We start from the raw sequence: 27,591 nt of genomic DNA on the forward strand, positions 1-27,591 counted from the left end.
GCTTAGCGTGTGCATTCTGTTTTGGTGATCATTAATAAATAGAGGTTAAGTAGGATATTACTGTGTAAGGCTCCTTCACTGGTAAAACACCCTATAAATCCCCAAAAGATTAAGCCCTGAGTCCACGAAGGAGTAGAGCCTGGAGCCCATTGAGGGATAAAGTTAGATGCCTTTTGTCTGGAGCTCTAGGAACTGGGAAAGGGTGGGGGTGCCTAAATCAACAGGGTTATGGCTTGAGCTTCAGGAACTAGGTAGAGGTGGATGCCTTGAGCCCTAGGAACTAGGTAAAGGCAGGTGCCCTAGAGTGTGTACAATAGAGAATTTTATGTGGGTAACATTTGCAGACCTGAAGAATAGCTCCGCGTGACTTGAAGGTTTGTCTTTCTCACTAACAAAAGTTGGTCCAATGAAAGATGTTCCCTCACCTACTTTGTGTCTCTAATATCCTGGGACTGACATAGCTACAACTATACTGCATACATTCTTTTTAACACTGAGTTTTCAACATGCGTTGTGTGAATGAGAAACACCAGCATTTTTTACCACTAGGTGGTATATCTATACTTGGGAATTTATTAAGGCCACTCATTTATATTAACAGAACACAGACTAGTTTCCTAAGATTAATGTCTATGTAACTGCGTACAGAAGTGACGTCTAAATACACCTAGTTTAACAGGCTTTTGTTATTCTTAATGTAACTAAATAAATATGTAAAATCTATTAGCACTGAAGCCCTCATTTCAACTGAAATGTAAAGTGAGCACCATGTAACACACTACATATGCATCACTCAGTTAAAACTAGTTCAAGAATGATCACGTAACTAAAATTATGAAAAATCACTCAATTTACAATTTATTAAAATGTAATCAGACATAAAATTTCCAATTTATCAGTGTTAAATATGTCCAGAGCTGGATAAGTAGTTGCCATTAATCCACACAATCTTTATCTGCAAGAAATTATTATTCTTTCTGTGATTGATGATCCTTATAGAAAGCATCATAAAAAGAAAGAAGAAGAGGAAAACAGAGTGCTCCAGTCCTGATTTGGGAAAACATCCCTATTCAGACAGCAGCACAGGCTTACTTTAAGCTCCTGCTTTCCTGAATAGGGAAATTCTCTGACAGAGTGACAGGTGACAAAAAAATATTAAAACAGGATCAAGGCTCTGAAAGAGACAGAGCCAAATTCTGTTGTCAGACACATGCATGCAAGCTCCATTGACGTCAGTGGCATACACTGAGTTCAGTAGGAATTTCACAGGAGTAGCAGAACAGAATTTGCTCCAGGGACATTGGCTCTGTAAACTCTTCAAGAAAAATATTTGTGCTTTTTAACAATTGTTATTAAATGTTCAATACATGAGCATACACAATGCTAACACACAAAGAGAATTTATCATACACAGGTCCCTAATTTGCAGATTTTATCAGATAAAACTCTTATTGAAATTAATGGAGAGTTTTGCCTGGATTAAGGACTGCAAAACCAAATTTGTAATCCTTTTTCTAAACATTTATGAAATCTCAAAAACATACAAGGAGTACATTTTCCAGCGTTTACTACAGGTCTCAGTGATAAGTAAGACAAAATTACAGCAAAGCAGCCCAGAAAGATATTTGTTTAAAATGTGCATTTAGATCTATTCTGATGTCCTTATGCATTCTAACACCCTAATCATCAGTGGGAGTTTTACCACTATATTAATGGGATAACATCTCTCTTACCACTCTCACCTACCAATATTCTTTCATAAGGGACTTTTTAAAAATGCAAATGCATAAAGTGCTCTTGCATAGAGGCAGGAACAGTGGTTTTCTTCATCACTTTTTAGTTCACACCCTTATTACTGACAGCAGGACAGAGCTGGGAACAATCACCAAAGAAATTCCTCTATAGTCATCAAGTTCTCTGTGAGTTAATGGTGAACAAATTGCAAAAGTAGAAGTGTTTTTCCTGCTGTGCTATTAACATTTAGACAGTAGGGGGTGATTTTGTTCATTTACAGCAATTAACAGCTCCACTGTAGCAACACTGCAACACACAAAAGTTAGCATAATATCAGTATGATTTGATTTACAGAAATGATTGACCTAAATGAGTTTCCAGGCTTCCTTCCATCCAAAGTTGTCCTTTCCATTTATCTCTCTTCATCTATGTAAATAACACATACACATGTATATTTTCTCTTTGACAGATCAGGTCTATTACCATATTTAAAGAATGCATACAAAATACAAATAAAGTTATGTATGATAGTTAAGGCTACATTTTAGTCACAGGTATTTTTAGTAAAAGTCATGGACAGGTCACAGGATGTAAACAAAAATTCATGGCCGTGACCTGTCCCTGACTTGTACTATACACCTATGATGAAAGCTGGGGGGAAGAGGGGCAGGAGTGTTGGGGGGGGATTGCAGCCCAGGGGGCGCCGTGGCTGCTGGGGGAGGGGGTATGGCCTAAGGGGAGGGTGCCAAGGGGGAGAGGCAGAGGAGTCTTGGGTCAGATTCCCTAGCTGGCTCCCGGGAAGCAGCAACCTTCAGCTCCTAGCTCCATGTGCTGCCTCTGCTCTGCCCTGAGCCCTGGTTCTGCAGCTCCCATTGGCTGGGAACTGCAGTGAATGGGAGCTGCGGGGGTGGTGCCCTCAGGCTGAGGCACCATGTGGAGCTAGGAGGTGAGGAAAGGGAGTTCCTGTTGCCCTTCCAGGGAGGTGCCCCTCTCCCCCAGGTAAGCACCACACCCAATTCTGAGCCCCACGCTACCCAAATTCCTGCTGCTGGGGGGCCCTGAGACTGCCCAGCAGCAGCTGGTGCAACTGGCCCAAGGGCTGCCTGAGCTGCTCAAGCGGCTCCTCGGCCAGCTGCACAGGCCGCTGCAGGAGTCGCAGAGGTCACAGAATCTGTGACTTCCATGACCTCCGTGACAAACACGGAGCCTTAATGATATACAACTACCTCGATATAACGCCACCTCTTATAACACGAATTTGGATATAACACAGTAAAACAGTGCTCCAGGGGGGCGGGGCTGCACACTCCGGTGGATCAAAGCAAGTTCAATATAACACGGTTTCACCTATAATGCGGTAAGATTTTTTGGCTCCCAAGGACAGCATTATATCGAGGTAAAGGTGTAGTATATTCTTGTACTTCAGATTTATAAGAATTTTATTTCTCTTAAAGATAAAATTATTTGACAGCATATCAAAACTCTGTTATTACTACACTGGGTACCATTTAGCTAGCTGTCCTGCAGTAAGCTTGCCTTCCTCTCAGTGGATAACAAGCACAAGGCCCAAGAGGAATTGAGCTACAGAACGTTTTCGTAGCTGCAAGACCTGACTGATGTGTGGGGAGATGTGCTTTTGGTTCATGAATTACTAAGAAATCTGGCCCGGGATTTAACTCATGTCAACCCATGGGAACACTGGAAATATTTATTTTTTCTGCTTGAGTCGCATTTTACTTGTTACTAAAATTACTAACAAGAGTGTCTCATCCATCTGCTATTTAAACACAATAGCCTCAGAATCATTCATGAACATTAAAATTCTGGAAAGTGTACACACACACACACACACACACACACACACACACACACACACACACACACACGTATATTATACCAAACAGAAGTGAAAATTGCTAAATTATTCTCTTAAAAAATAAAAGCTGTAAAAGAATATTTTAGTTACAAATTTAAACATGCAGAAGTTTGGAAATTATAAAATATAATATTATTTTCTATTTTGTAAATGTAACATCAAGCTACCTCATAAAAATAAAACTGTAAAAAGCTGCTCTATCCCTGACACCTTCTTTGTGGGCCAGGATTAACTACTACCTAATTCTGGTGCCATTTAAAAAACTTCAACCATTTACAATGTGCACCTTGCATAATATAAATTACTTTCTTCTTACTTTCTGTTTCAATGTACATAGAAGTACAAGATGATTCCCACGGCTAGTATAGAAAAAGTTGTATAAGATATGAAAAATAGTATATGACCGTGTAATTGCACATGCAATCTTGGTTTTTGTCACTGTATGTCTTGAATGTAATACAGAATTTGGAATTTGATTCCATTGAAAGTAAACTAGATGTAGTATCTAAAAACATATGAGTTGGAGAGAAAAATATAATCTGTTGAAATAAGTATTAATGAAATCCAACACAATCTGATTGCTGTGAAAACCTAAGAAAAAGCACTGTGACTCTCATTGGTGTGGTAATTAAAGATAGTAACTTCCCTAGGCAGAAATGCATTATTTATTACTGATATTCTAAAAAAAAGCTTCATTCAGGATTATAGCCCATTGTGATGAAATCTTAGAGAATTTTTCTTGAAGCCTAATGTCCTGGGTTTTCTTGAAAATCATAAAAAGGAAGATTTGTACAAATCTATGTCAACACTTCTAACTTCTATTTGTGATTTTAATCTTCCCCTTTCCATACTTAAACTGTTTAATCTCTAACAGCAGTTCTTCATCTCTTCTTTTTGCAGAATCCTGTGCTGATTGTACCCTTTTTAAATCAGCTGTTGATTGTGTATGGCTCATAAATCAGATCAGGAAATAGAAGTAATCTTTTCTAGCAAAATAAAAACAATGTGTATTTTCTAACATGTTTCAAAAATCTGTGCTGGTTCAGAGAATTAATTATTGTTTCTCTGAGCTAAAGTTCTGTCTTTAGGCTTCTGCCTTATGTCCTTTCAAATTTTATGCACTTATAAAATGTACTTATTTTGCACTTTTGAAGAAGACCAGGCTTTCCTTTCTTCACAGCTGGCTTGTAAAGATACTAGCGAGCTTGATACTGAAGAGGCGCATGAACATCACTTGTCATTTTATAAAGTTTAGTTTTATATTCATTGCTTGATAATTCTATATAAATAACTACAATTATACTAGAGAAAGGAAATATTTCCCTTAAATTAAAATTTTCTATCAATGGGTGATACTTCTTGAACATGTGTCATTTAATTTAATTAAACTACAATTTGATTTTTTTAGAGCCTGTTGTATAAAACTTACAATTGCACTTCAACTTAGTTGGAAAAAGTATTAGGTTTTTTTTCTGTCTTGTTATGTGCCTAGTGAACTGTTTGGTCTATTTATAAAATCCTGGGGGTGAAAATCTGGCCCCACTGAAATCAGTGAGAATTTTGCCATTGATTTCAATGGCACCAGGATTTCCCCCTTAGTGGTTTTTCAGGACTCCAAGTAGCTGCTTTGTTATCGTGGTTGTAGTAGTTGTTATTTGGGTTATAGTATGTGTTTTGTCTCTCTATATACAGATTTTTAAACGACTCTGGTTTTAATAATCTTCTCTTACTGATTGATGTTTAAATGACCTCTATAGAACAGGGGTCACCAACCTTTCAGAAGTGGTGTGCCGAGTCTTCACTTATTCACTTTAACTTAAGGTTTTGTGTGCTGGTAATACATTTTAATGTTTTTAGAAGGTCTCTCTTTATGTCTATATTATATAACTAAACTATTGTGGTATGTAAAGTAAACAAGGTTTTCAAAATGTTTAAGAAGCTTATTTTAAAATTAAATTAAAATGCTGATCTTATGCCACTGGCCCACTCAGCCTGCTGTTGGCCTGGGGTTCCCTTCATCTAGTTCGGCAGTGGGCTAAGTGGGGCCTGTGGGACCCAGGCTGGCAAGGGGCTGGCAGCCAGGACCCCAGACCTGCAGTGGGCTGAGTGGGGCTGATGGCTGGGACCCCAGACCAGGGGTGCAGGTGAATATGTGGGTGTGTGTGCAGGAGCTCCTGTTTGGTGCTCCGGGTGGGGGTGCAAGAGTCAGGGTGTGAGGGGGCTGTGTGTGTGTGGGGGGGTTCAGGGGTCAGGGCAGAGGGTGCTCAGCTTGTGAGGGTGCTCATGGCTGGGGGCTGGAGGGAATATACCCCGATTCCACCCCTTTCCCCAGGGCCCCATCCCCACCTCTTCTCTGCCTCCTCCCCAGAGCAGCAAGCATGCTGCAGCTCCGCTCCCCGTCCCCTCACAAGGGCAATCAGCTGATCGATGGAGGGAAGGAGAGGCGGAGGGGCAGGAAAGCACCACGCTGGAGGAAGAAGCAGAGGACAGGGGAGCTTGGCTGCCAGCAGGACCAAGCTTCTGCCTCCTGCCCCCGCAGGAGAAAGCAGTGGGCAGGGGGACTGAGTGGGGCCAGGACCCTGGCAGGCGGCAGGCAGCAGCGTGCCATTAAATATTGACTCGCACGCCGTCTTTGGCATGCATGCCGTAGGTTGCCAACCCCTGCTATAGAATATCAGATTACATGTATGTTATTATATGGTCTTCCTCTCAGAAATCACCATAGCAGACTTACTGTTATTTTTAATTCTTCTAAAACATCATTTTTTCTCCTTTGAGTGAATTGTGCACATATAAGTATCACTGTGGGTGACTCATCAGCAGTTTCTTATGAGTGCTGGGACTTTGGATTATCTAAAGAGAGATTGATTTGCCAAAGCAGGAATCATCCCAGAAAGCTTGAGTAATAGAGTTGTATCTACAGAAGCTATGTACAGACAAGCATTGTTGCTGCCTTGGAAATGTCCACTTCAGCAACGTTGCTCAAAAAAGGCTGATAAAGTGGAATGAACGCTAGTGGAGTGGGCCATTATTATGGTGGAGTATGGACTTTAGCAAGATTGTAGCAAAGCTTGATACAGTCAAAAATCCAGTGTAAAATACAATCAGCTGGAAGAGGTTCCCTTTTGATCCTTTCAGCATAGACTTCAAAGAGTCCGGCAGAGGATTTGAAAGACTTTTTGTGGTCGAGGTAAAATGCCAGAGCCCTCCAAACATCCAAGATGCGAAGCTTTTCTTTGGTCTTGGAGAAATGATGTTTTGAAATGAAAAGCGGGAGATGAATACTCTCATTGAGGTGGAATGCTGATACCACCTTAGGCACAAACTTGCAGTGTGGCCTAAGATTCTCCTTGTAGAACTAACAGCCATCAAGAACATGGTTTTCAGAGATGTTATCAAAGGTTCAAAGAGGGAACCAACAAGCAAGACAGCATTAAATTTAGGTCCATGAAGGTAATGGATCAGAAACAGGATGATACATGCTAAGAAATCCCCTTTAAAATCTGGAAATGACAGGCTGTGAAAAGATAGAAAATCCGTCCACTGGAAGGTATCCTGCAGAGACGCATGCTAGATGGACTCTCACTGCACTGACAAAGACCAGAGCACTTCAGATGCAGCAGGTAATCAAGTATATGATTTCAGTCATACGTTACATACTATAGTTAGTGGTACTGCAATTTCATATTGAGTTTTTTCAGAACGCTAAGGTGAATACCGTATGGTCCTGGTGACTTATTATTGTTTAGTTTATCAATTTGTTCTAAAACCTCTTCTACTGACAGAGATTAATTTAGGACTGTACTTCAGATCTGTTGCCCCCAAAAATAGCTCTGAAGTGGGTATTTCCCCCATAACCTCTGAACTGAAGACCAGTGCAAAAAATTAATTTAGCTTCTGTGCCAGGGCCTTGTCTTCCCTGAGTCCTCCTTTAGTATCTTTGTCATCTACTGGTTCCACTGGCTGTTGTAGCTGGCTTCCTGCTTCTGATGTAGTTTAAACAAAATTACTGTTAGTTTTTCCATCTATAACAAGTTGCTTCTCAAATTCTTTCTTGGCCTATTTTATTATACTTTGACATTTTACTTGCCACGGTGTGTGATCCTTCCTATTATTCTCATTAGGATTTGACTTCCAATTTTTAAAGACCGTCTTTTTGCCTCTAACCATCTCTTTTATTCTGCTGTTTAGCCACGGTGGCATTCTTTTGGTCCTCCTACTGTCTTTTTTTATTTGAAGTACACATTTATTCTGAATGTCTATTGGAGTTTTTAAGTAGTCTCCATGCTGCTTGTAGGCATTTTGCCCTGGTGACTGCTTTCTTTAATTTCTGTGTAACTAGCATCCTCATTCTTGTGTAGTTCCTTTTCAAAGTTAAGTATTACTGTGGTGGGTTGCATTGGTATTTTCCTCCCTACAATGATGCTAAATTTAATTACATTATGGTCACTATTACGAAGTGCTTCAGCTATAGTTACCTCTTCCAACTATATTGGAAGTGGGTAGGAGTTCACAGACACTTGGGATGGAGTACAGCTCTGCCAAACCCAGCATCCTCCCTGGTTTGGGAGACGATCGCATAATGTGAGATGAAAGTGTGAACCGAAGACCATGTGGAAAAATTGGAAAGAGTCCAGCGGAGGGCAACAAAAATGATTAGGGGGCTGGAGCACATGACTTATGAGCAGAGGCTGAGGGAACTGGGATTGTTTAGTCTGCAGAAGAGAAGAATGAGGGGGGATTTGATAGCGGCTTTCAGCTACCTGAAAGGGGGTTCCAAAGAGGATGGATCTAGGTTCTTCTCAGTGGTACCTGATGACAGAATAAGGAGTAATGGTCTCAAGTTGCAGTGGGGGGAGGTTTAGGTTGGATATTAGGAAAAACTTTTTCACTGAGAGAGTGGTGAAGCACTGGAATGGGTTACCTAGGGAGGTGGTGGAATCTCCTTCCTTAGAGGTTTTTAAGGTCAGGCTTGACAAAGCCCTGTCTGGTATGATTTAGTTGGGAATTGGTCCTGCTTTGTGCAGGGGGTTGGACTAGATGACCTCCTGAGGTCCCTTCCAACCCTGATATTCTATGATCCTATGGCATTCCTACAAATGTCCTGGATAGAGACATGTGCCAAAAATGCAGCCAACAAGGCTTGTGGCCTAGTTGAGTGTGGTTGCAGCTGTACCTTGTCCTTATGAAACACTGTATATGGTGGGTCCGACGTGAGAGCTTGAAGCTTTGACACATGTCTCGCCGAAGTGATGGCGACGAGAAAAGCTATTTTCCAGGAGAGGTACAGGAGCAAGCAAGTCGCCATCGGCTCGAACAGGGCACGCATGAGTCTGGATAGGACCAGGCTGAGATCCCACTTAGGGGTCGGATGCCAAATTTGTGGGTACAGACGATTCAATCCCTTGAGGAACCTGCTGACCATGGAGTTGGAGAAAACCGATAGCCCATTTTCGCCTGGGTGGAAGGCCAAAATTGCTGCTAGGTGTACTGTGATGGATGAAACTGCTAGGTCTTGCTGTTTCAAGGACAATAGATAATCTAGGATGGTAGGTACTGGCACCTCCAGAGGGGCAGTATTGCTCAGGGCACACCAGCAGGAGAAACGCTTCCACTTGGCCAGATATGTGGACCTAGTAGAGGGCTTTCTGCTACCCGAGAGTACGTGCTGCACCGAGCGGGAGCAACATAGCTCAGATAGAGATAGCCATGCAACATCCATGCTGTGAGATGCAGGGATTGCAGGTCCGGATGACACAGTCAGCTGTGCTCCTGAGTGATCAGGTCCGGCCACAACAGGAGTGGAATTGGTGTGGTCACCGACAGATCAAGGAGAGTGGTGTACCAATGTTGCCTGGGCCACGCCGGGGCGATCAAGATTAAGTGGGCCTTGTCTCTGTATAACTTGAGAAGGACCTTGTGGACTAACGGAATGGAGGAAAGGCATAGAACAGGTCGTCTTTCCACGGCATCAGGAAGGCATCCGATAGGGAGTCCGGGGAGCGCGCCTGAAGAGAGCAGAACATCTGGCACTTCCAATTCTCGTGAGAGGCGAAAAGGTCTATGTGGGGAAACCCCCACTTCCAGAAAACTGAATGGATAACATCCTGGTGAACTGACTACTCGTGAGCGAGAAAGGACCTGCTGAGGTGATCTGCCAAGGTGTTTTGGACTTCCAGGAGAAATGACATCACCAGGTCGACAGAGTGGGCTATGCAGAATTCACACAGGTGAATAGCTTCCTGACCGGGGCTGGCAAGGGTGGGGGTGGCGATCATGCTCCTCTTTGCTTGTTGATGTAAAACATGGCTGTTGTATTGTCTGTGAAGACTGTGACAACAGCCCTGAAGGTATTTGTGGAACACCTGACAGGCCAGGTGTACTGCTCTCAGTTTCTGTACGTTGATGTGCAGGGTTATTTATTGTGTGGACCAAAGGTCCTGTGTGCGAAGGTCCTCAAGGTGAGCGCCCCAGCCCAGATATGATGTGTCCATGGTTAGGACTGTGGAGGGCTGTGGGGCATGGAATGGCATTCCCCCGCATACCAAGTTGGGGTTCAGCTACCAAACCAGGGAGGTTAAGACTTCCATCGATACCGTGAGCACTGTGTCCAAATTGTCCCAGCCTGGACAGTGCACTGATGAGAGCCAGGCCTGAAGTGGACGGAGGCGTAGTCTGGCATGTCTGGTCACGAAGGTGCAAGATGCCATGTGTCCCAGTAGACTAAGGCACGTGCATGCTGTCGAGGTTGGGAAGCTTTGGAGGCCGTGGATAATGCTCGCCATGGACTGAAAGCGGGGAAAAGACGCCAGGGTTTGCCACAAGGCATTTGAAATCTTTGCCACCCCTTCATGGAGTGGGAGAGCCACCCTCCCCGGTGCCAAAGCCGAGAGAACACTGAAGAGGGAGTCCAAGGGTTCCTCCACCTCCTCGGCTTGAAGGTTGAGGCTTGATGCCACCCTTTTCAACAGTTCCTGGTGGGCTTTAGAATCCTCCTGTGGGACAGGCGGAGGCGGGGCCGTAATTGCCTCATCCAGGGAGGATGAGGATGGGGTGCGGTACTCTGCGTACCCACCAGTGCCATAAGTCCCACCACTTGGTTCCACTCCAGGTGCAGAACCGGGGATGAACGCTCCATCTATTCCTTGGGAGGTTGAGAAAGGGAGGCTCCAGCCACAAAGAGAGTCACAACTGGGGGCTGCATCAGGGGCCACAGAGCCCATTGGTAACATGGTGCTGGCCAAGGAGCCTGGTGCCACTGCACCTGCTATGGCACCGGTGGAGCAGGCTGTTCAGCCTGACTAGCCTGGCCCATTGATGACTGTAAGGAAGCCAGGCTGGCATACTATCTGCTGCTATCCCGGGACCAGGATGAGTGCTGGCATTGGGAATGGTGCCAATCACTAGACTGTGATCCTGGTGTGGAGGAGCAGAAGTACCGCCGGTAGCAGCTGCTCCACAACCGGCTCCGACAGGTGGATCCGCGATGGCGAGGTGCCGGCAATCGACACCTGGGACCATGGGAGCAGTGCTGCGGTGGGGACCTCAAGCGAGATGAAGAATGGGAACGGCTTAGATGCCCGTACCACGAAGAACTATGGTAGCCTCTCAGAGACAAGGACCTCCAGTGCCGTCTCTCAGTCTCGACAGGGCATGCTCTCCTTGCAAAGTCTACGGTTCCTCGAGGTGGAGTGGTGCCTGGAACCACTGCCAGTCAGTACCCAGCCAGACAACCTGGTGGGGGTCAATGGGGACCGGGGGGTCAATGGGGACTGGCGTGGATGGCACAAGAGGTGGTCGCTGAGCAGGGAACAGCGTCGGGAAGCTTCCCTAGTGTGTGAACGATATTGTCCAGGCAGCGACTGCAGGGATCTAAGCGATGGCTTAGCTCTGGACTGGGGAGCCAAGAGCTGCAGTGTCTCTGGTACCAGCAGAGACAAGTTCTCGGGCTGCTTGCAGGGCCCCCGGCGTGGAGGGCACCAAATGTCTGGGGAGGTCATCTCAGAGTGGGCCAGGCTACTCCGCTCAACTTGAGCGGGGCCGGCTGGTGGAAGGCACCGAAGGGTCACCGCGCACCGATGCTGCAGTGCTCAGTGCTGACTTGGAGCAGCGCAATGGTGTCTGGGTCAGGGCCGACTCCATCAAAATGGCTCGGATCTGAATGTCCCGCTCCTTCTTGGTCCGAGGTTTGAAGGATCTGAAAATCTTGCAGCGATCGCTGGGATGAGTTTCCCCAGACAGTGTAAACAGTCTGCATGCGGATCCCTCTCGGGCATCGGCCGCTTGCAAGTGTCGCACGACTTAAAGCCCAGGGCATCCACCGACCCAGGAGCACTAAACTAACTCTAAACCAGGGGTCAGCAACCTCTGGCACATGGCGGGCCAGGCCAGTTTGTTTACCTGCTGCATCCGCAGGTTCAGCCGATCATGGCTCCCACTGGCTGCAGTTCACCTCTCCGGGCCAATGGGGATGGTGGGAAGTGGCGCGGGCCAAGGGATATGCTGCCCCCGGCTTCCTGCTGCCCCCATTGGCCTGGAGCAGCGAACTGCAGCCAGTAGGAGCCACAGTCAGCCAAACCTGTGGACACGGCAGGTAAACAAACTGGTCTGGCCCGCCAGGGTGCTTCTCTGGTGAGCTGCGTGCCAGAGGTTGCTGACCCCTGCTCTAAACTAAACTACTTCTAACTACAGGTAGACTAACTATGAATTAACAGAGTCCCAGAGGGAAGCTACAAAAAAGCTGGAGCAGAGCAGTTCCGACGTACCTTTACTGGTGACAAGAAGAAACTGAGAGTGGGGGGAGTGCGCAGCGCCCCTTATACTGCGCCATAGTGGCACCACTCCAGGGTTTGCTAGGGGCACTCCCCTACAGGTACTGCTAGGGGAAAAGCTTCCAGCACCAGTGCATGTGGTGAGGACTCACACCTACTGTGGAATGCACATGCACAATCACTCGAAGAAGAAAAGGGATATCTATATTCTCTTACAAAGTGTTAGAACCTAAAAAAAGGAAATGTATCTTTGACACAACAATTACAGTGATAGAATTGTCAAGCATTTAAAGCTACTTTTAAATGTGACTGTCATTTTTAGTTCAAAAAAGTGTATTTGGACAAGTAGCATATATCAAAATAGCCAAAGTGGACTTCAGTAGCCTAGTAACAACTTAAAGTGACAGCATCTTTTTGTAATCTTAAAAGTGTGATCTATTTTGAGGGTCTTAACATCCAGAATTAACAATGGATTTATTTTTGCAAACAATCCACAAAATGTTGATGTCCAATTTACTATCAAGAATAAAACTACTGAATTCACAGTATCCCCTTGGTACAGCACTGAAACAGAGAGATATGTGAAGAAGCACAGAGATTGCAAAGATGACAGTGGGATTCTAGCTTACTATATAGGGAGTTCAGTGCTCTGGATGAGGAACTTCAGTTGTAAGAACTATTATCGAAATAGAAAACTAGTTTCAGAGTCTTGTTCAGTTCACTCCATTCCTGTTGTAGTATGGTTGGCTTAGGACAAGAAACATCCGTTGAACTGCTGAAGTTATGAAGAGATAAAACAAACAGCTGGGATTCCGTGTGCTCAGTTATGCTCTTACATTTTCTTATGCTTTTATCCTTGCTAACAAACAATTTTTCTGATTGTCAGAAGTGTGGCATTTTAAAGAAAGGGATCAAAAGTTTATAGCTAACCAAGCAAACTACTACAGAAACGGTAAATTCAGCATAGTAAAATGTTTTACATGGAAAAATACATTATGGGAACAAGTAACTGCTGTGTTATGCTGTTACAGAAGAACCATTCATTCAGTCAGATTTGTAATCATTATTTCCATTAGAAAGCTCATATATCAGGATTTTACTAACATAGCTAGCTACTAACCAGTAACTCTGGGGTGGAGCTTGGCAGACAAGGTTTCATTCAGGTTCAGAAGGCTTTTTTCATTGGTTTCAAGAATCACAGATAAAGAGAAGACATGCATACGAAATGTCATCAAGTCCCCTTCCCCCACAAATCCAGATTGTTCCCAAAAGTATACTTTCTAGTGTTTATCTAGTTTAGTTTTATTCCACATCCTACTACATCTCACCATCAGGAAGGTTTTTCTGATATTCAGCCTAAGTTTTCCCTTTCTTAATTCAACCCATTACTCCCAGTTATAACCTTTGTGTACTTCAGTAAATCATTCCACTTCCTCATTGATGTTTAGAGCCATGGTATATCTGAAAACTTATTTCTCCACCAGTTGTCACTTGACTTCAATGGAAGCAGAGTTAAGCCAATACTGAGTGCTTCTGAAAATCCCATCACTTAAGTGCATCATATCCCTGACAATTCTTAACAGTAGTAACTCTCCCAAATCTTCTGAGAATTCAAGAAAGGTAAAAACTGATGTGTGTGGACTTTGGGTAATGAGACAAGAGCCCAAATGACATTTCAATATTTATTAGAAATTGAGAAAATGGCCTCATGTCAGATGAAAAACTACTTAAAATCTTATACCAGTCCAGTCAGTGAACCTCCTTTGAGAAAGCAGGAGAATCTGAGATGTTCACTTTCCTCAGAAAGTGAATTATCTTCATTGAATAGAGATTATTAAAGTCATGTAATCCTCATCTCTTTTGAATGTTACTAGCACCTGAGACATGGTGGTACTGAGAGTAGGCTTATATTAACCATTTCGCACAATTACAAAAGAATGGACACATTCTCCCTTTCTTTGCACAACTGACTGGCACTTTCTCTCCCTCAATACGATAAACTGAGGTGACACTCTTCAGCAAATACATTGTGTAATCATGCCCATTTTTGAGGCACAAAGTTTACTTATGACATTTCCTAGCAAGTTTAGACCATTTGTCAAAACTGCCAGGTTGCTTCTGACACATCCTAATAAAACAAGTATCTAACCAAAATAAAAATTAACTTGTTCCACCCCCTTTCCTTGAAATTCATATCTACAAAAGTATGCACTTTTTTTTCCCAAAAATGGATAAATAAGTATATTGATTGTGTTTTTTGTTCATTTCGATGCAACTTTGAAACAGAAACTTTGAAGTTGATCAAAAACCTACCACGGAATGTACACTCTCCAGCTGAAAGGTGTCTATTTCGTATTATTGCCACAGGTAAAAGATATTGACTTTTATATGATAAGGCATATTCCATGCAGGCCTAACAACTACACTGGAAGGAAAGACTGTTATAAGCAACTGAAGAGTACTTTAATTTTTAATTCTTTCACCTCTCAAGTGATCTGCATTTCACTGGTCAGAATCATTGGAGCAAAAATTACAATGTGGGGAAAATACCAAATTCAATTAATCTGAGATCTTTAAGACTGGTTAAGGTGATGACCCAGTCTTCAGTTTGCTGCCAATCCATGGAAGAATTGGGTTCACTTCAAGAAGGCAGAAAGAGCAGCAGCTTGACAGCCTGAGATATCCTCCACAAGAAAAGTATCTAGTGAGATTACTCCAGTAGTAGTTGTTACCACTGCAAGGCTCTAGGTCTGCAGAACTGGGGCAGCAGAAAGGCACAATGTGCATGAAAGGAGAATATAAAGATACCTTAAACAAAAAATTTCTGTCTTAAGTCTTGGACAAGTGTACAAGGTGAAAAGAAAATAAGGAAACAAAAGAAACTCCAACATAACTAAAGAGAGAGGACAGTGTCAACCTAGCAAAACTAAAATTACTCTGTTAAAAAATAAAAGTAAAAGAAGTATTTCCTTGCCTTAGCTGGCCTAAAAGTTAATAAATAGAAGAAGTCACTTTCACTCCTCTGTGTGACTGTAGCAAATCATAAATTCAAGCACAGATGCAGGTAAAAAACCACACACATCAAGTTTGAGTAAGATAAAGGGCTTGAAAGAAAGTCACCTTCAACCGACTGGAACAGACTCAATTTGGCAGCCTTTTTAACTGCTGGCAGGGTACTGGTTGTGGTGTTATACTTCTGGAGAAGGTTACAAAAATAGATTTTGTAGCAAAATAAATAAAAATACATAGTCAACTATGAAGAATAAAGTTGACTGAAGCACATTTTAAACTGAACTACAAAGTATCTATTTCATTTGATACTTTGTATGAAATTAATAAATTAAACATAATGAAAAAGTATTTCCTCAATTCAATCCTCAAGCATACTTGATCAGCACGCATCTTTAGTTGTGAGACCAAAAGACAAGTGATTACTAACCTTTCTACGTTGACTGGTTTGTCAAATTTAAATAGGATATAATCCCCAGCAATTGGTGTAACAGCCCAGAAAAAATCCTCTCCCATATAGGTTTTTTCCAGTGTATGTCCTTGGTAGACTTTTAAAGATGTAGAAACTTCCGCGGGTGGATTCACATGAATTTTATGTAATAATGGTTTCAGGAAGTCTTTATCCTAATTGAAAGAAAGACAAACATGCTATCAAGCTGGTCAGGCAGTCTCTTTTCCTTAGTGACTAATTTTGCTAATACTTAAAAGCAAATGGAAAACAAAGGGCAACTAACGTATTATCCATTTTCTCCATTGTACATCTCAAACCCTGTATTGATGAATTAAAAGGTCACAGTATTACAGATAAAAGGTTAGAGATTTAAAATGAGAGACCATATCCAGGAGTTGTATAAAAACATATGAGTTGAGCTAGACATTCTTCTATTCTATGGTAGCCAGCTTTCACACTTAATTCCAACCAGAGTATAATATATTATACTTGAAAATGCTAAACTATAGCAAAAAGTTAATTTTCTCATCTGATGAAAAATCACTTATCAATCCCGTCTGATCTGGAAGGGCAGGGAAGTTTTAGCTACTAACCGTGAGTTTCTGGATCTTTCCTGCTAGGGAGGAGTGCAGTCCAACATGTTGGAAAAGGGAAGGCCTGAAGCGTATTCGTAGATTAGATTTCTGTCTGTCACAATGTTTCTTAAAATAAAATCAAGAAAACGTCACATTAGTAAAGATAATAAAGAAAAAGATCAGTGAGTTTTTATTGAAATTGTATGTTAATCTATGATTCATGAACCAAAACAAATTACAAGAAACTGGAACTATATACTTCATTCCTGATGCTATCTTCTTTCATTGCCTAAGAGCACCATTGGGCTATTCATTCTGGTTAAAATTTACTCCTCTCCTCCTCCTGCAAAAAGCCTGAGTAAATGGGCACTGTACAGAGGAACTACATGAGAAGTTATCTGCCAATCAGCAGGTGGGTGCAGGACAGCCTGTAACCACACCACAACTACTTCTCCTGTCAAACAGGTAATTTCTGTATAGCATCCGTATGATGATATGTGACCAGTAAGTCTGTATAGTCTCAGACAAAATGCTTTCCTCTTTCCACTCTGTGATAATACTAATGGGGCTCTCCTGTTGATCCACCCTATCTAGCTGGTATTGAACCTGGCATAAAGCTGCTGAGTAAATTCTGCTCACTCATTGTTGCAAGTGGGGTTTGTTAACTCTACAAGTATATATGGAAGGTCGAATTATTGGCATCTGCAGAAAACCTTAGAAACATCAAACTTGGGCAGAAAACTCAGGTTGAGATTTATGTTGTTTAATTCTTATTTCTAGTACCAGTAAATCCAATTCTCAAGTATGGTATAAATCTGGACTATATTCTGACTACAAGTATTCTGTTCAGAGCAATCTGCTCACATGCCCCATATTCTCCATCTATACTGATCTACGTGCCAACTTTGCCATGCACATAGACCCTTTTATATACTCTCTCAACAGCTGCCCTGCCCATGCAGCAGAACTGAAGTGGTTCAGCTACACTTGGCCTCTTCACTGATGTGTGAATTTTACCCAGAGTTTTCATACATAAAAACCTCAGCCAAAAAAGGCAGTGTGTAAAGTTAACATGGAAACACTCTGCAGGCAAACACACAAGCAGAATAGCACCCCAGTGATGAAGTTTTTTTCCCCCATATTGTAGCCATCATTCTTTTGGTTAATGAGACTTGGATGAGATTTTTAATGGAATTAGTCAATACTGCTTCTTCACTGGACAGAGAGCTTTCTGTTTGGCAACATGAGATACTCCCTATAGGGCTACAAGAACTATATCCACAGAGATGTGATAGTCTCAAGACGAAGAACTCCTGGGTGAAATCCTGGCCTACTGAAGTCAATGGAAAAACTTTCATTGACTTCAAAAGGACCATGAATTTACTCCAAGACTGTCTATTCAATGAAGGACTCCTTCACTGAAGTATTGAGCACTACCATTGAGCTACTGGGACGAACCTTTATAATTATTTTCAAAAATTAAAGTGGACTCAAATAATTTTGCTGCAGAATGTGAAATATAGCTAGTGCAACTGCTATAGGACTTCTAGGCACAAAAAATGTTGACCTCTGTTTTCCCCCCAAAATGCATTTCTAAGCCTCCCAAATCTGAAACATTAAGAAATCTAAGAAAGCCATTTCTTTGATCTCTGAGGTCTCCAAAACTTTCTCACAGATTCAGATCATAGACTGAGATTTGTATTGGGATATGAAGAAACCATGAAAAGAATCAGCACATCATACTACCTCTTAGAGTCACAGAAAGTAAAGCTTTTTATCAAGAAGCGACATTAAAAGCTACATAATAAAAATTGAACTTACTGCATCTTTTTCAGGGTTGCAGACTTTCACCCAGAGTATATGATCTAAGAGCCAATCAATAGGTTTCTCCTTATAAAACATAAATATGAACTCTACAATAAGAGTGATATCTGGAGATTGGAACATTTTACCTGTAAAGATATTATTCTAAATTAATAGTAGTTATTCTGAAACAACTCTTTTGAGATCACGAGCCTAGACACCATATTGTTTGTGCTAAGGCAAGTTGTATCACCATCTCACAATTGGAAATCCCAGTTGATATCACAAATGTCAATAAGGTGAGCAAAACTGTAAACAGGAAAACTTCAGAAAACAGCTCTTTACAATATTACAAATCCCATCATCATTAAAATACTCAACTTGCATAATAAAACACAAAATAATATAAATATGGATTTTTTCAACAATTCCAAGAACAGAGAACTTTAGAATAGAAAAGTCAAACTTAAAATAGGACCAGATTTCCATAAATCATTATAAATACAAGGTTGAAGATTATTTCTCCATATTAAAAATATTAATTTTGTGTTTATATAGAGAAGGCGGCAAATGAGAGTGTGAGATTCAAAAAAGGTATACAGTGGAAAATTTACTATTACCTATTATGACCTTCTATTAGTTTATTAGTTCATTAGAGTCTCAGTATATTTTAACTCTATTGTAAATTATACTATTCTGACTGCATAGTATTGTGGTCAATATTAATGTAAAAGATACAATTCAAGAGGAAAACTTTGCTTTAATTCTTCTCTGAATTACAGATATCTAAATCATTCATTTAAAATCTTTAGTAAAAGCATCTTGTTAAACATAGTTAATTACAGCCATAGATCAGAATGTTTCTAAAACTAATTTTATATCTCCAGAAACACATTCAAAGTGAAAACATTTTAAACTATTCTTTATGCTTATACTCTGCAAATTACTGAAGTTCTTTGGCTAATATTAAAATGGATCCATTGACCGAATCTGTCTGGCAGCTGGTGTTAGAGTCCAAACTCATCCAAAGTTAACTTTTTGTTCTCAATATTTTAATTGGAAAAAAATTAAAAACTTGAGTGAGCTCCTCACCCCTGCTCCACAGCCCCTTCATATTAGGAGTTCTAAAAACCCCTAAATCCAGCCATGGGAGGATTCCCCCAGCATAGAACTGTGGAATGCAGTTGTAAGGCTGCCTTCAGAGGACTTCCTTGCAAATCCTGGCATAGGAGATATCCAGGACAGGGCTGCAGCACTTTGCATGGCAGAGATTCTGAGCACTGCTGCAGGTCACAGGCCGCTAGAGACAGGCTGCCATAGTTTATAGACAGGTTCCCAGAGCTGCCTATGATATACCATGGACTACCCTGCAGCCCAGAATTGGGAGGACATCCCCTACCTCAAAACTGATGACTCTGAGCTGTGCTTCTTAGAGGTGAAGCACAGAATTCCACCCCTTATAATTTATTTCGTTTAAGTGACAACACTTAGAGACTACATATTCAGCACAGCATACAAAGAATGAAACTTCTGTTACGATGTATGGACGGTAGAATGCTATGTTTTTTTGGCTGTCAGTCAAAACCCCTTATCAACAAGGATGACTTTGTCATCTCTGTGTATAAACAATTTGTTTTCTACCGCACTTTTAAAAAAAATAGATTAGATGTATGCATAAATAAGATTTACAGCCAAGATAAATTTTAACAAAAACAAAATACCATTTTTATAAATGAACTTGTAAGATAGCTAAAGCTTTCAACAGAGTATGGCTAAAGCCACATCTCTGTTAACATTTCAATTATTATTTTTCTAAGTTAGATCGATAGGGACAAAGTGATATAACAGGTCAATAAGCTAGACTTTTGCCTTTGGAGATCTGGATATAAATCTCATCCCAAGTCATAAATAGTGATTTATTTGGCTGCCTCTACATCTTTTGTTACCAAACTTGTAGTATGAGTCCACATAAAGAACCAGAAATGGAATAGCAGAGATAAGGCAAATCAAGAATAATGATAACTGTGTGAAGAATTTTGCACTATGGATGATAACACTATCTCTATATGTCTCTAGACAATGCTATTAATCACACACTTTCATGAATACTAAATTCACTCAACTTAAAAATAGAATAAGTAGCTAAATTGGGAGCATTAGACTCCTGATTTAACTCTCTCAATAAAAAACACTTAAGATATGGTGTAATCATGGTTAAATCCTGTTGAAAGCCTACAGGCAATAATATCTGAATGAAATGGTTACAGAATGGAGTAAGCAGTAAATATAATACATGGGAGAGCAAGAGATAAAAAGGAGAGAGAGAGCAGTTGGAGACAATTAATTAATTTAGTTTTAAAAGTAATTATTTTCAGAATCCATATAAAGAAAAGCCAACAGACAGGCAATCTGGCATAACTCAACTTCTAATCTTTGAGTTCCAATCAGTTTTACTCATGATTTAACCAGAAACTCTATGAAATAAGCAACTTGTAATAAATAATGCTTATTTATTATTCCCCAGCGGAAGGTGTCAGGAGAGAAATGTGTCTCTTTTACAGATGATCTGTAAATATACTTTAAAAAGTAACTCATTGGTAAGGATGAAAGTCTGTCATGGATGTCACAGATTCATTCTGCAGTGGCTGGTGCTGGCTCAGGGACTGGCCAAGCCAGGCAGCCCCTGGACCACCAGCAGCAGCTTGGGTGTGTGGAGGGGGCTCAGGGCTAGAGGCAGGAGGTTGGGGGCAGAGGCGCTGGCACAGTTTGTATAGTGGGGGTGCTGAGAGCCATTGAATCAAACTGTAAACCCTGTATATAATGGAAACCACTTCAAATCTGGGGGTCCTGCAGCACCCGCCCCATCCTATTTCCAGCACCTCTGGTTGGGGGGTGCAGGGTGACTCTTACCTTGGGGTGGGGGGGGATCCCCGGCTCCCACTGGCATGGCCCTGTAGCTCCTAGGTGGAAGGGCCAGGGGGGTTCCGCACTTTGCCTGTGCCGGCAGCCCCCACAGCTCCCATTGGCTGTACTTTCTGGACAATGGGAGCTGGGCAGCCAGTGCTTGTGGAGGGAGCCGTGCGGAGTCCCCTGGCCCCTCTGCTGCTTAGGAGGTGCAAGGACCCACGGAGATGGGTAGGGAGTCCCGCCAGCCCCGGCAATCCTCCCTCACAGCACCAGCAGAGGTCTTGGGCTGCATGCCGCCATCCAGACCCCCCTCCAGCACCAGTGGGGGTCCCAGGCCATTGCCCACCCCCTCCCCCAGCACCAGCAGGGTCGCAGACCACCTCCCCTAGCACCCGCGGTGCCCCTGGACTGCCCCCCACAGAGCATCTGTGGCCCCCCACCCAAGTTTTAGGTAGGGGTATATAGTAAAAGTCACGGACAGGTCACAGGCCATGAATTTTTGTTTACTGCCTAAAGAACAGGAGTACTTGTGCACCTTAGAGACTAACAGATTTATTTGAGCATAAGCTTTCGTGGGCTACAGCCCACTTCACTGGATGCATGCAGTAGAAAATACAGTAGGAAGATATAGAAATATACACAGAGAGAACATGAAACAATGGGTGTTACCATACACACTCTTACTACAGTGATCACTTAAGGTGAACTATTACCAGCAGGAGAGAAAAAACTTTTTGTAGTGGTAATCAAAATGGTCCATTTGCAGCAGTTGACAAGAGGTTGTGAGGAACAGTATGGGGGGAATAAACATGGGGAAACAGATTTACTTTGTTTACTGCCTATGACCTGTCCATGACTTTTATTAAAAATACCCATGACTAAAATATAGCCTTATTCATAAGTAGAGCCCTGCAAATCTGCAGATATCCGTTTTATAGCCATGGACCATGTTTGCGGATAGTGGATGGATGCAGATCCAAGTTTTATACCTAGAGTCCTGTAAATCTGTAGATAGCCGCTTTATATCCGTGGACCACGTTTGGGATCTGACACAGATACACACTTTTTATCCATGTAGGGCTCTATCATAGAGTTATATATTGCACGTCTCAAATTGCAAGTGTAAACTAAAGATTAAGCACATTGCAGATTTTAAATATTTTGCCTTTTCAGTCTTACAGAACTGCAGACTGCAAGCTCCTGCATGCCAGAAGACATTCCAGATTGTACTATGCTAATTAAAAAAAAAATCTATAATTAATTTTACATTACTTGTAAAACCACAGAATTTCATACGAAAATCTACATTAAGAGAATGGTTAGATTGTGAAGCAAATTCCAAAACCCAAGTAAAATTCATAATTAAGGTTTATCTTCCCCCCAGCACTCACCAGTGGTGAGGCAAGCCAGGGGAATGGAGCAGGCTGGGGCTGGGTCGTTCCACTTACCATGCGGTGAGTGCAGTCCCGACCCCTGCAGCAGTCCTCCATGGAGTGGGGGTTGGGTGGAGCAGGGGCGGGAAGAGGCAGGGTGGGGCTGGGGCAGGGGCGGGGCTTTGGGGAAGAGGTGGAGTGGGGGCTGGGCTGGGGCAGAGCAGGGGCGGGGGACCTTTGGGAAGAAGCGGATTAGGGGCTGGAGCAGCACGCAGCTGCACAGGTCACTAGGAAATGTGGTGCCCCAAATTTCCTGGTGCCCTATGCAGCTGCATACTTTGTGTATGGGTAGAGACAGCCCTGCCTGTTAAGGGTCATATATCCCCCACTTCCTGTGCATGAGCGGAACATATAAAAACACATTTGATACTAAGCTGACTTCAGGGGAATGCAGGTTCTTTAAATATTGACAAAATTCTGAAATCAAGAGTCTAATTTTACATTCACTGTTTCCTACCACCTTAATACTATGAACTGAGACACAATTTCCTTTGCAAACAAATATCTAGGTAGAGAGCTGAGTCTTTAATTGAAATGTGGGGAAAGAATGAAAAAAAACCTCAGGGTTACATTCCACTAGCCACGTTTCAGATTCTTCTTCTTGTTCTGGGCTCAACTTACGATCTTTGTATTTGGGATCAGTAACATTGACTAACTAATGGAAAAGTGTCATAGCTTCTTTGAATCAGTTTCTAATTTTGTCACTGTGGTTCTAGTTCATTATGGTTAGTTAGATCAAACCAGACTGTGATTCTAGTTGTATCAATTTTCAAAGTGTTAAATTCCTTTGAAAGCTCCTTCAATTGCATTTATGTAAGCTTTGTGCCTCTCAGTAAAATCTATTATTGTGTAGGAAACAAAGAACACTAAAATTACTCTCATGACATGGTGGTGGTCAACCTGTTACGATTCTGGACTCTGCATTTTCTGTCTCAACATCGTAGTCATTATCCTACTCACTGTAAATAACAGGTGGTATTTGTGATTCCATCCCTAGAAAGGGGACAGGCTCTGGAAGTCACATGGTTGCTCCAAGTGGAAGTGGGAGGGTAGAATAGAACCTTTCTGCAAAAGAGACTAATTTTTATGGCTGCTGACCCTTGGAAACTTGTGAGGTCTCTAATGGCAAAAAAGACATAAAAGTAACTTTGGGCTGGGTGAGTTTTCTTGATTTTGTCCCTTTGCTTCACATATGCAATGTTCTTTTAATGTCATTTTTATTTTGCCAACAGATAATTAGAAATAACACATTTAAATTTTGATTTTCCATATTTTTTAAAGTAACTTAATTTTTAGTTATAAAAGTGTTCTCATTTTCCATTGCTTAATTCTGACTCAAACATCCATAGGTAACCGCAATTATTGTAGTGTATAGTTACAGCATATAGCCATAAAAGTCAATCCATTTTTATTCCCTGTTCCATTACCAGTATAAAGAAGGTAGTTTTGAGGTCACAGCAATATTAATCAGAGATTCTGTGGTTGAACTTTTTCTTTTCAAACTACTAAACTGGACATTTTTCTTACCAATGAAACCCAGCTGAGAAAATTCTAGAATCATCCAATCTTCAGAAGAAAGTTGAAGTGCAAAATTTTTTATCGTGCTGAAATAATTCTGCTTGACAACAATATCATCTTCAAGCTAGGGAAATCAAACACTCATATTAACACAAAGCAGGAAGAGCAATGCAAAAAGAAAAAGCAAGGAAAAAGTAGTCCTAAAATATATTTATCCATAGATTTCTAATGCAAACACCACCCTGGTATCTAGGCATCATACACAAGAATTATTACTGCAGAAGCATGATCACCATCCACCTATTTGAGGATAATTAATTTGGAGTCTCTTTATAGCAAAAATCCAGGGATATATACATCAACTATCTGGGAACACATAAGAGTGAACTGGATAGGAAATAGTTTTAAAAAACTTCTCTCTTTACAAGCTTATAATATCCAGATAAAGATTCCATTCCGCATGTACTTAACTACTGTTAAAAAAAACAACAAAAAACAATGAGGAGCCCAGTGGCACCTTAAAGACTAACAGATTTATTTGGGCATAAGCTTTTGTGGGTAAAAAACCCCACTTCTTCAGATGCATGGAGTGAAAATTATCAGATCCATCTGTCAGCACTGGTTCTCCACTTGTAAGGTAACTCCCTTCTCTTCATGTGTCAGTATATTTATGCCGGCATCTGTAATTTTCACTCCATGCATCTGAAGAAGTGGGGTTTTTTTACCCACGAAAACCTATGCCCAAATAAATCTGTTAGTCTTTAAGGTGCCACCAGACTCCTTGTTGTTTTTATGGATACAGACTAACATGGCTACTCCTCTGATACTTAACTGCTATTAGATTATAAGCTATCAATAATAATCTCTCATCCTTGATCAGAAGGCTGTGGCAATATTAAATACTTTAGTACACAACTACTGTGGTGAATTTGCTTGATATTGCTACTTTCTGGAATATAATAGAACTGTACCAAAAGGGAAAGCACCATCTTTTAACTTCTATAATATTTTATTTGGTATTTTCCCTGCACATTGCTTAGATGGGAAACTGTAGGTTCCTATGTGTGCATTTTATAATGGCCAATAAAAATAACAGCTTGAAAACAGAAGCTATAGTCCCATTCCCTCAATAGCAATTGTTTCAGCAAATATAGAAAGCGATTATCATGGAAAATAACCAAAGAAATGTTTACACAATTCAAAGCAGAATGATCTCCATTTTAGAATTATGCTTTGAAGCAAATACTGGCATGATTAAACAAACAATTTTTTAAAAAAAATTAAATGTTCCATAGTAGTGAGAGTTTTGGACTCTATCCCCAAAATTGCCCACTTCTGCTTACAACTGTTGCTCATAATGGATGTGCTGAATACTAGTATCCGTACATATGTTTCCTCCTATCGCATGTGTTGTTTGTAGGCACACAAATGACTAAGTGGGAGTTTCCAGATAAAGATTAATTGGTTGTATTGTTTGCTTTACTTCACATGAATACATGTATTATTTGTAGCAAAACTGACATCACAGCAGATGACACCACAATAGTCTACAAAATGACATGAGACACACAAGGCGGGTGAAGTATTATCTTTTATTGGATCAACTTCTGCTGGTGAGAGGGACTAGCTTTTAAGCTTACATAGAGCTCTTATGTCAAGTCTCACTGAAGTTGGTCCAATAAAATATATTACCTCACTCACTCTCTCTCTCTAATATGTGGGACCAACATGACAACAACACTGAATACATAAAATGGCATGTCAACTGTGAGGACCACTAAAGTTATATGGGAAGAGAAATAAACAGATAAATGTAGGGGGGGAAAAGATGTATCTCAACACTGACTTTTTATTCTTCTTCATTTATTTATTGTCACAAATATAATTAATTGGTAAGAACCAGTTTCAGTGATTCAACACAGTGTGAAAATAAGATAGGCCATAACGTGCATTACTTCTTATTTACTATATGTATTCGGGTAATATTCAAAGGCTTCTATCAGGATAGGAGTCCCATTGTGGTAGGTGCTGTACAAACCCAAGGGCAGGACCAAATCTTCCTAATAGCTTAAATTCTAAAATTACTGTCTTATAACTGCATCCATTGGTGTACTGTGAGATAGAAGGCCAAAGTTTAGGTGCCTTCAGCCATCCTGATAAGAGATACTACAGGACAATACTGAAGGACCTATGTATATTGTGCAGAATATGAATAAAGAGAAGGGACTTTACACTTTTTTGTAAGCTTTTAACACTTATTTCTACATGTTTAAGGTAGGATCTAACTGAAAATTTCTTCATGCCATGATTCCTTATAAGCCAATCAGGTCATCATTCGTTAATGCCATTTTTAAACACTAAATGTAGAGTGCAATATTGGTATTGTTACCCCTTTTTGATCTGAGCAGCTAGTCAAATTTTGGGGCTCTGGCAATGTTCCAGTTGCAAGTAAAACTGATTTCCTTGATGCAATCTTCTTTATTTACAAGGCTTCTACAAAATCCTGCTTGTCTGAACATAGGAGGAACAAAAGGGACTGTCATGGCAAGACCCAGATCCTCTGGATCTTAACACAAGGAAAGTAAACCCTTTCCCCCACCCAGGCTTCCCCTCCCTGGGTTACCCTGGAAGATCACTGTGATTCAAACTCCTTGAATCACAAAACAGAGAAGAAAATTCACCTTCCCTCCTCCTTCTCTCTCCCCCTCCCAGACTCTCCCTGAGCAGAGGAAAGTAACCTAACAGAGAGAATTAACCTCTTCCCCCCCATTCCCTCCTTTCATCCCACCAAGTGCCCTCGAGCATCCGCCCGGCGTCTCACCAGAATAAAAAACCAATCAGGTCTTAACAAAAACGTTTAATGAAAGAGAGAAAAAACAGTAAAAATATCTTCTGTAAATTATAAGATGGATTGGTACAGGGGTTTTCAGCTATAGACACTGGGGAATACCCTCCAGCTACGTAGCCAATACAAATTAATCCTTCACGCCAAATAACACATATTAAACTCTCTTTCAGCCAACGCACATTTGCAATAAGAAAAACAAAATAAGCCTAAGTCGCTTATCCTACCTTTACTTATCCTCTCTTTTTCCTGTCCCCTGATTGGTCCTCTGGTCAGGTGACAGCCAGGCTTACTGAACTTGTTAACCCTTTACAGTCAAAAGAGATATAAAGTACTTCTGTTCTATTAACTCCTACTATCTGTTTCTGACAGGGGCACTTTCTTAGTTTACACCCCTAAGCATCTTTAGCCAACACCAGACCCACAACACTCTCTCTAGCTTTTTCCAGAGTCACATTGTGCTCACAGGCTACTGCTTGGCTTTCTTGCTTTTTACCTCTGCCTCTCTTTCTGTTCTTGCCTGTTCTCAGTTTGTATGTGTTCTCTCACACAATACCCAGTGGAACCCTCTGTCCACATGGTGATAGTTTCCAGACAAATTTGGGTATGGCTACACTTGCACTTCAAAGCGCTGCTGTGGCAGCGCTTTGAAGTTTCAAGTGTGGTCGC

The 27,591-nt window shown here is 41.5% G+C and overlaps 1 protein-coding gene across 6 annotated transcripts in view; it reads right to left on the reverse strand.

Annotated features, from left to right (window-relative positions):
* The window catches only part of MGAT4A (alpha-1,3-mannosyl-glycoprotein 4-beta-N-acetylglucosaminyltransferase A), a 140,398-nt gene that overhangs the window by 14,554 nt on the left and 98,253 nt on the right, over nucleotides 1-27,591 (reverse strand). For 5 of the 6 annotated variants that reach the window (XR_012654898.1, XM_032805559.2, XM_032805561.2 and 2 more), the window contains exons 9-12: nucleotides 24,087-24,201; nucleotides 18,238-18,368; nucleotides 16,435-16,542; nucleotides 15,821-16,014 (exon numbers count right to left, since the gene is read on the reverse strand). Coding sequence is in view for 5 of the 6 variants with exons in the window: in XM_032805559.2 (XP_032661450.1) it covers nucleotides 15,821-16,014; nucleotides 16,435-16,542; nucleotides 18,238-18,368; nucleotides 24,087-24,201 (548 nt within the window). In the remaining variant the exon portion in view is untranslated. Of the gene's footprint in view, nucleotides 1-884; nucleotides 2,041-15,820; nucleotides 16,015-16,434; nucleotides 16,543-18,237; nucleotides 18,369-24,086; nucleotides 24,202-27,591 lie in introns of those variants that run through there. The other variant, XM_032805563.2, reaches the window with a different exon arrangement.

This window comes from Chelonoidis abingdonii, chromosome 1 (assembly GCF_003597395.2).
Source record: "Chelonoidis abingdonii isolate Lonesome George chromosome 1, CheloAbing_2.0, whole genome shotgun sequence".
Classification (NCBI taxonomy): Eukaryota; Metazoa; Chordata; order Testudines; family Testudinidae; genus Chelonoidis; species Chelonoidis abingdonii.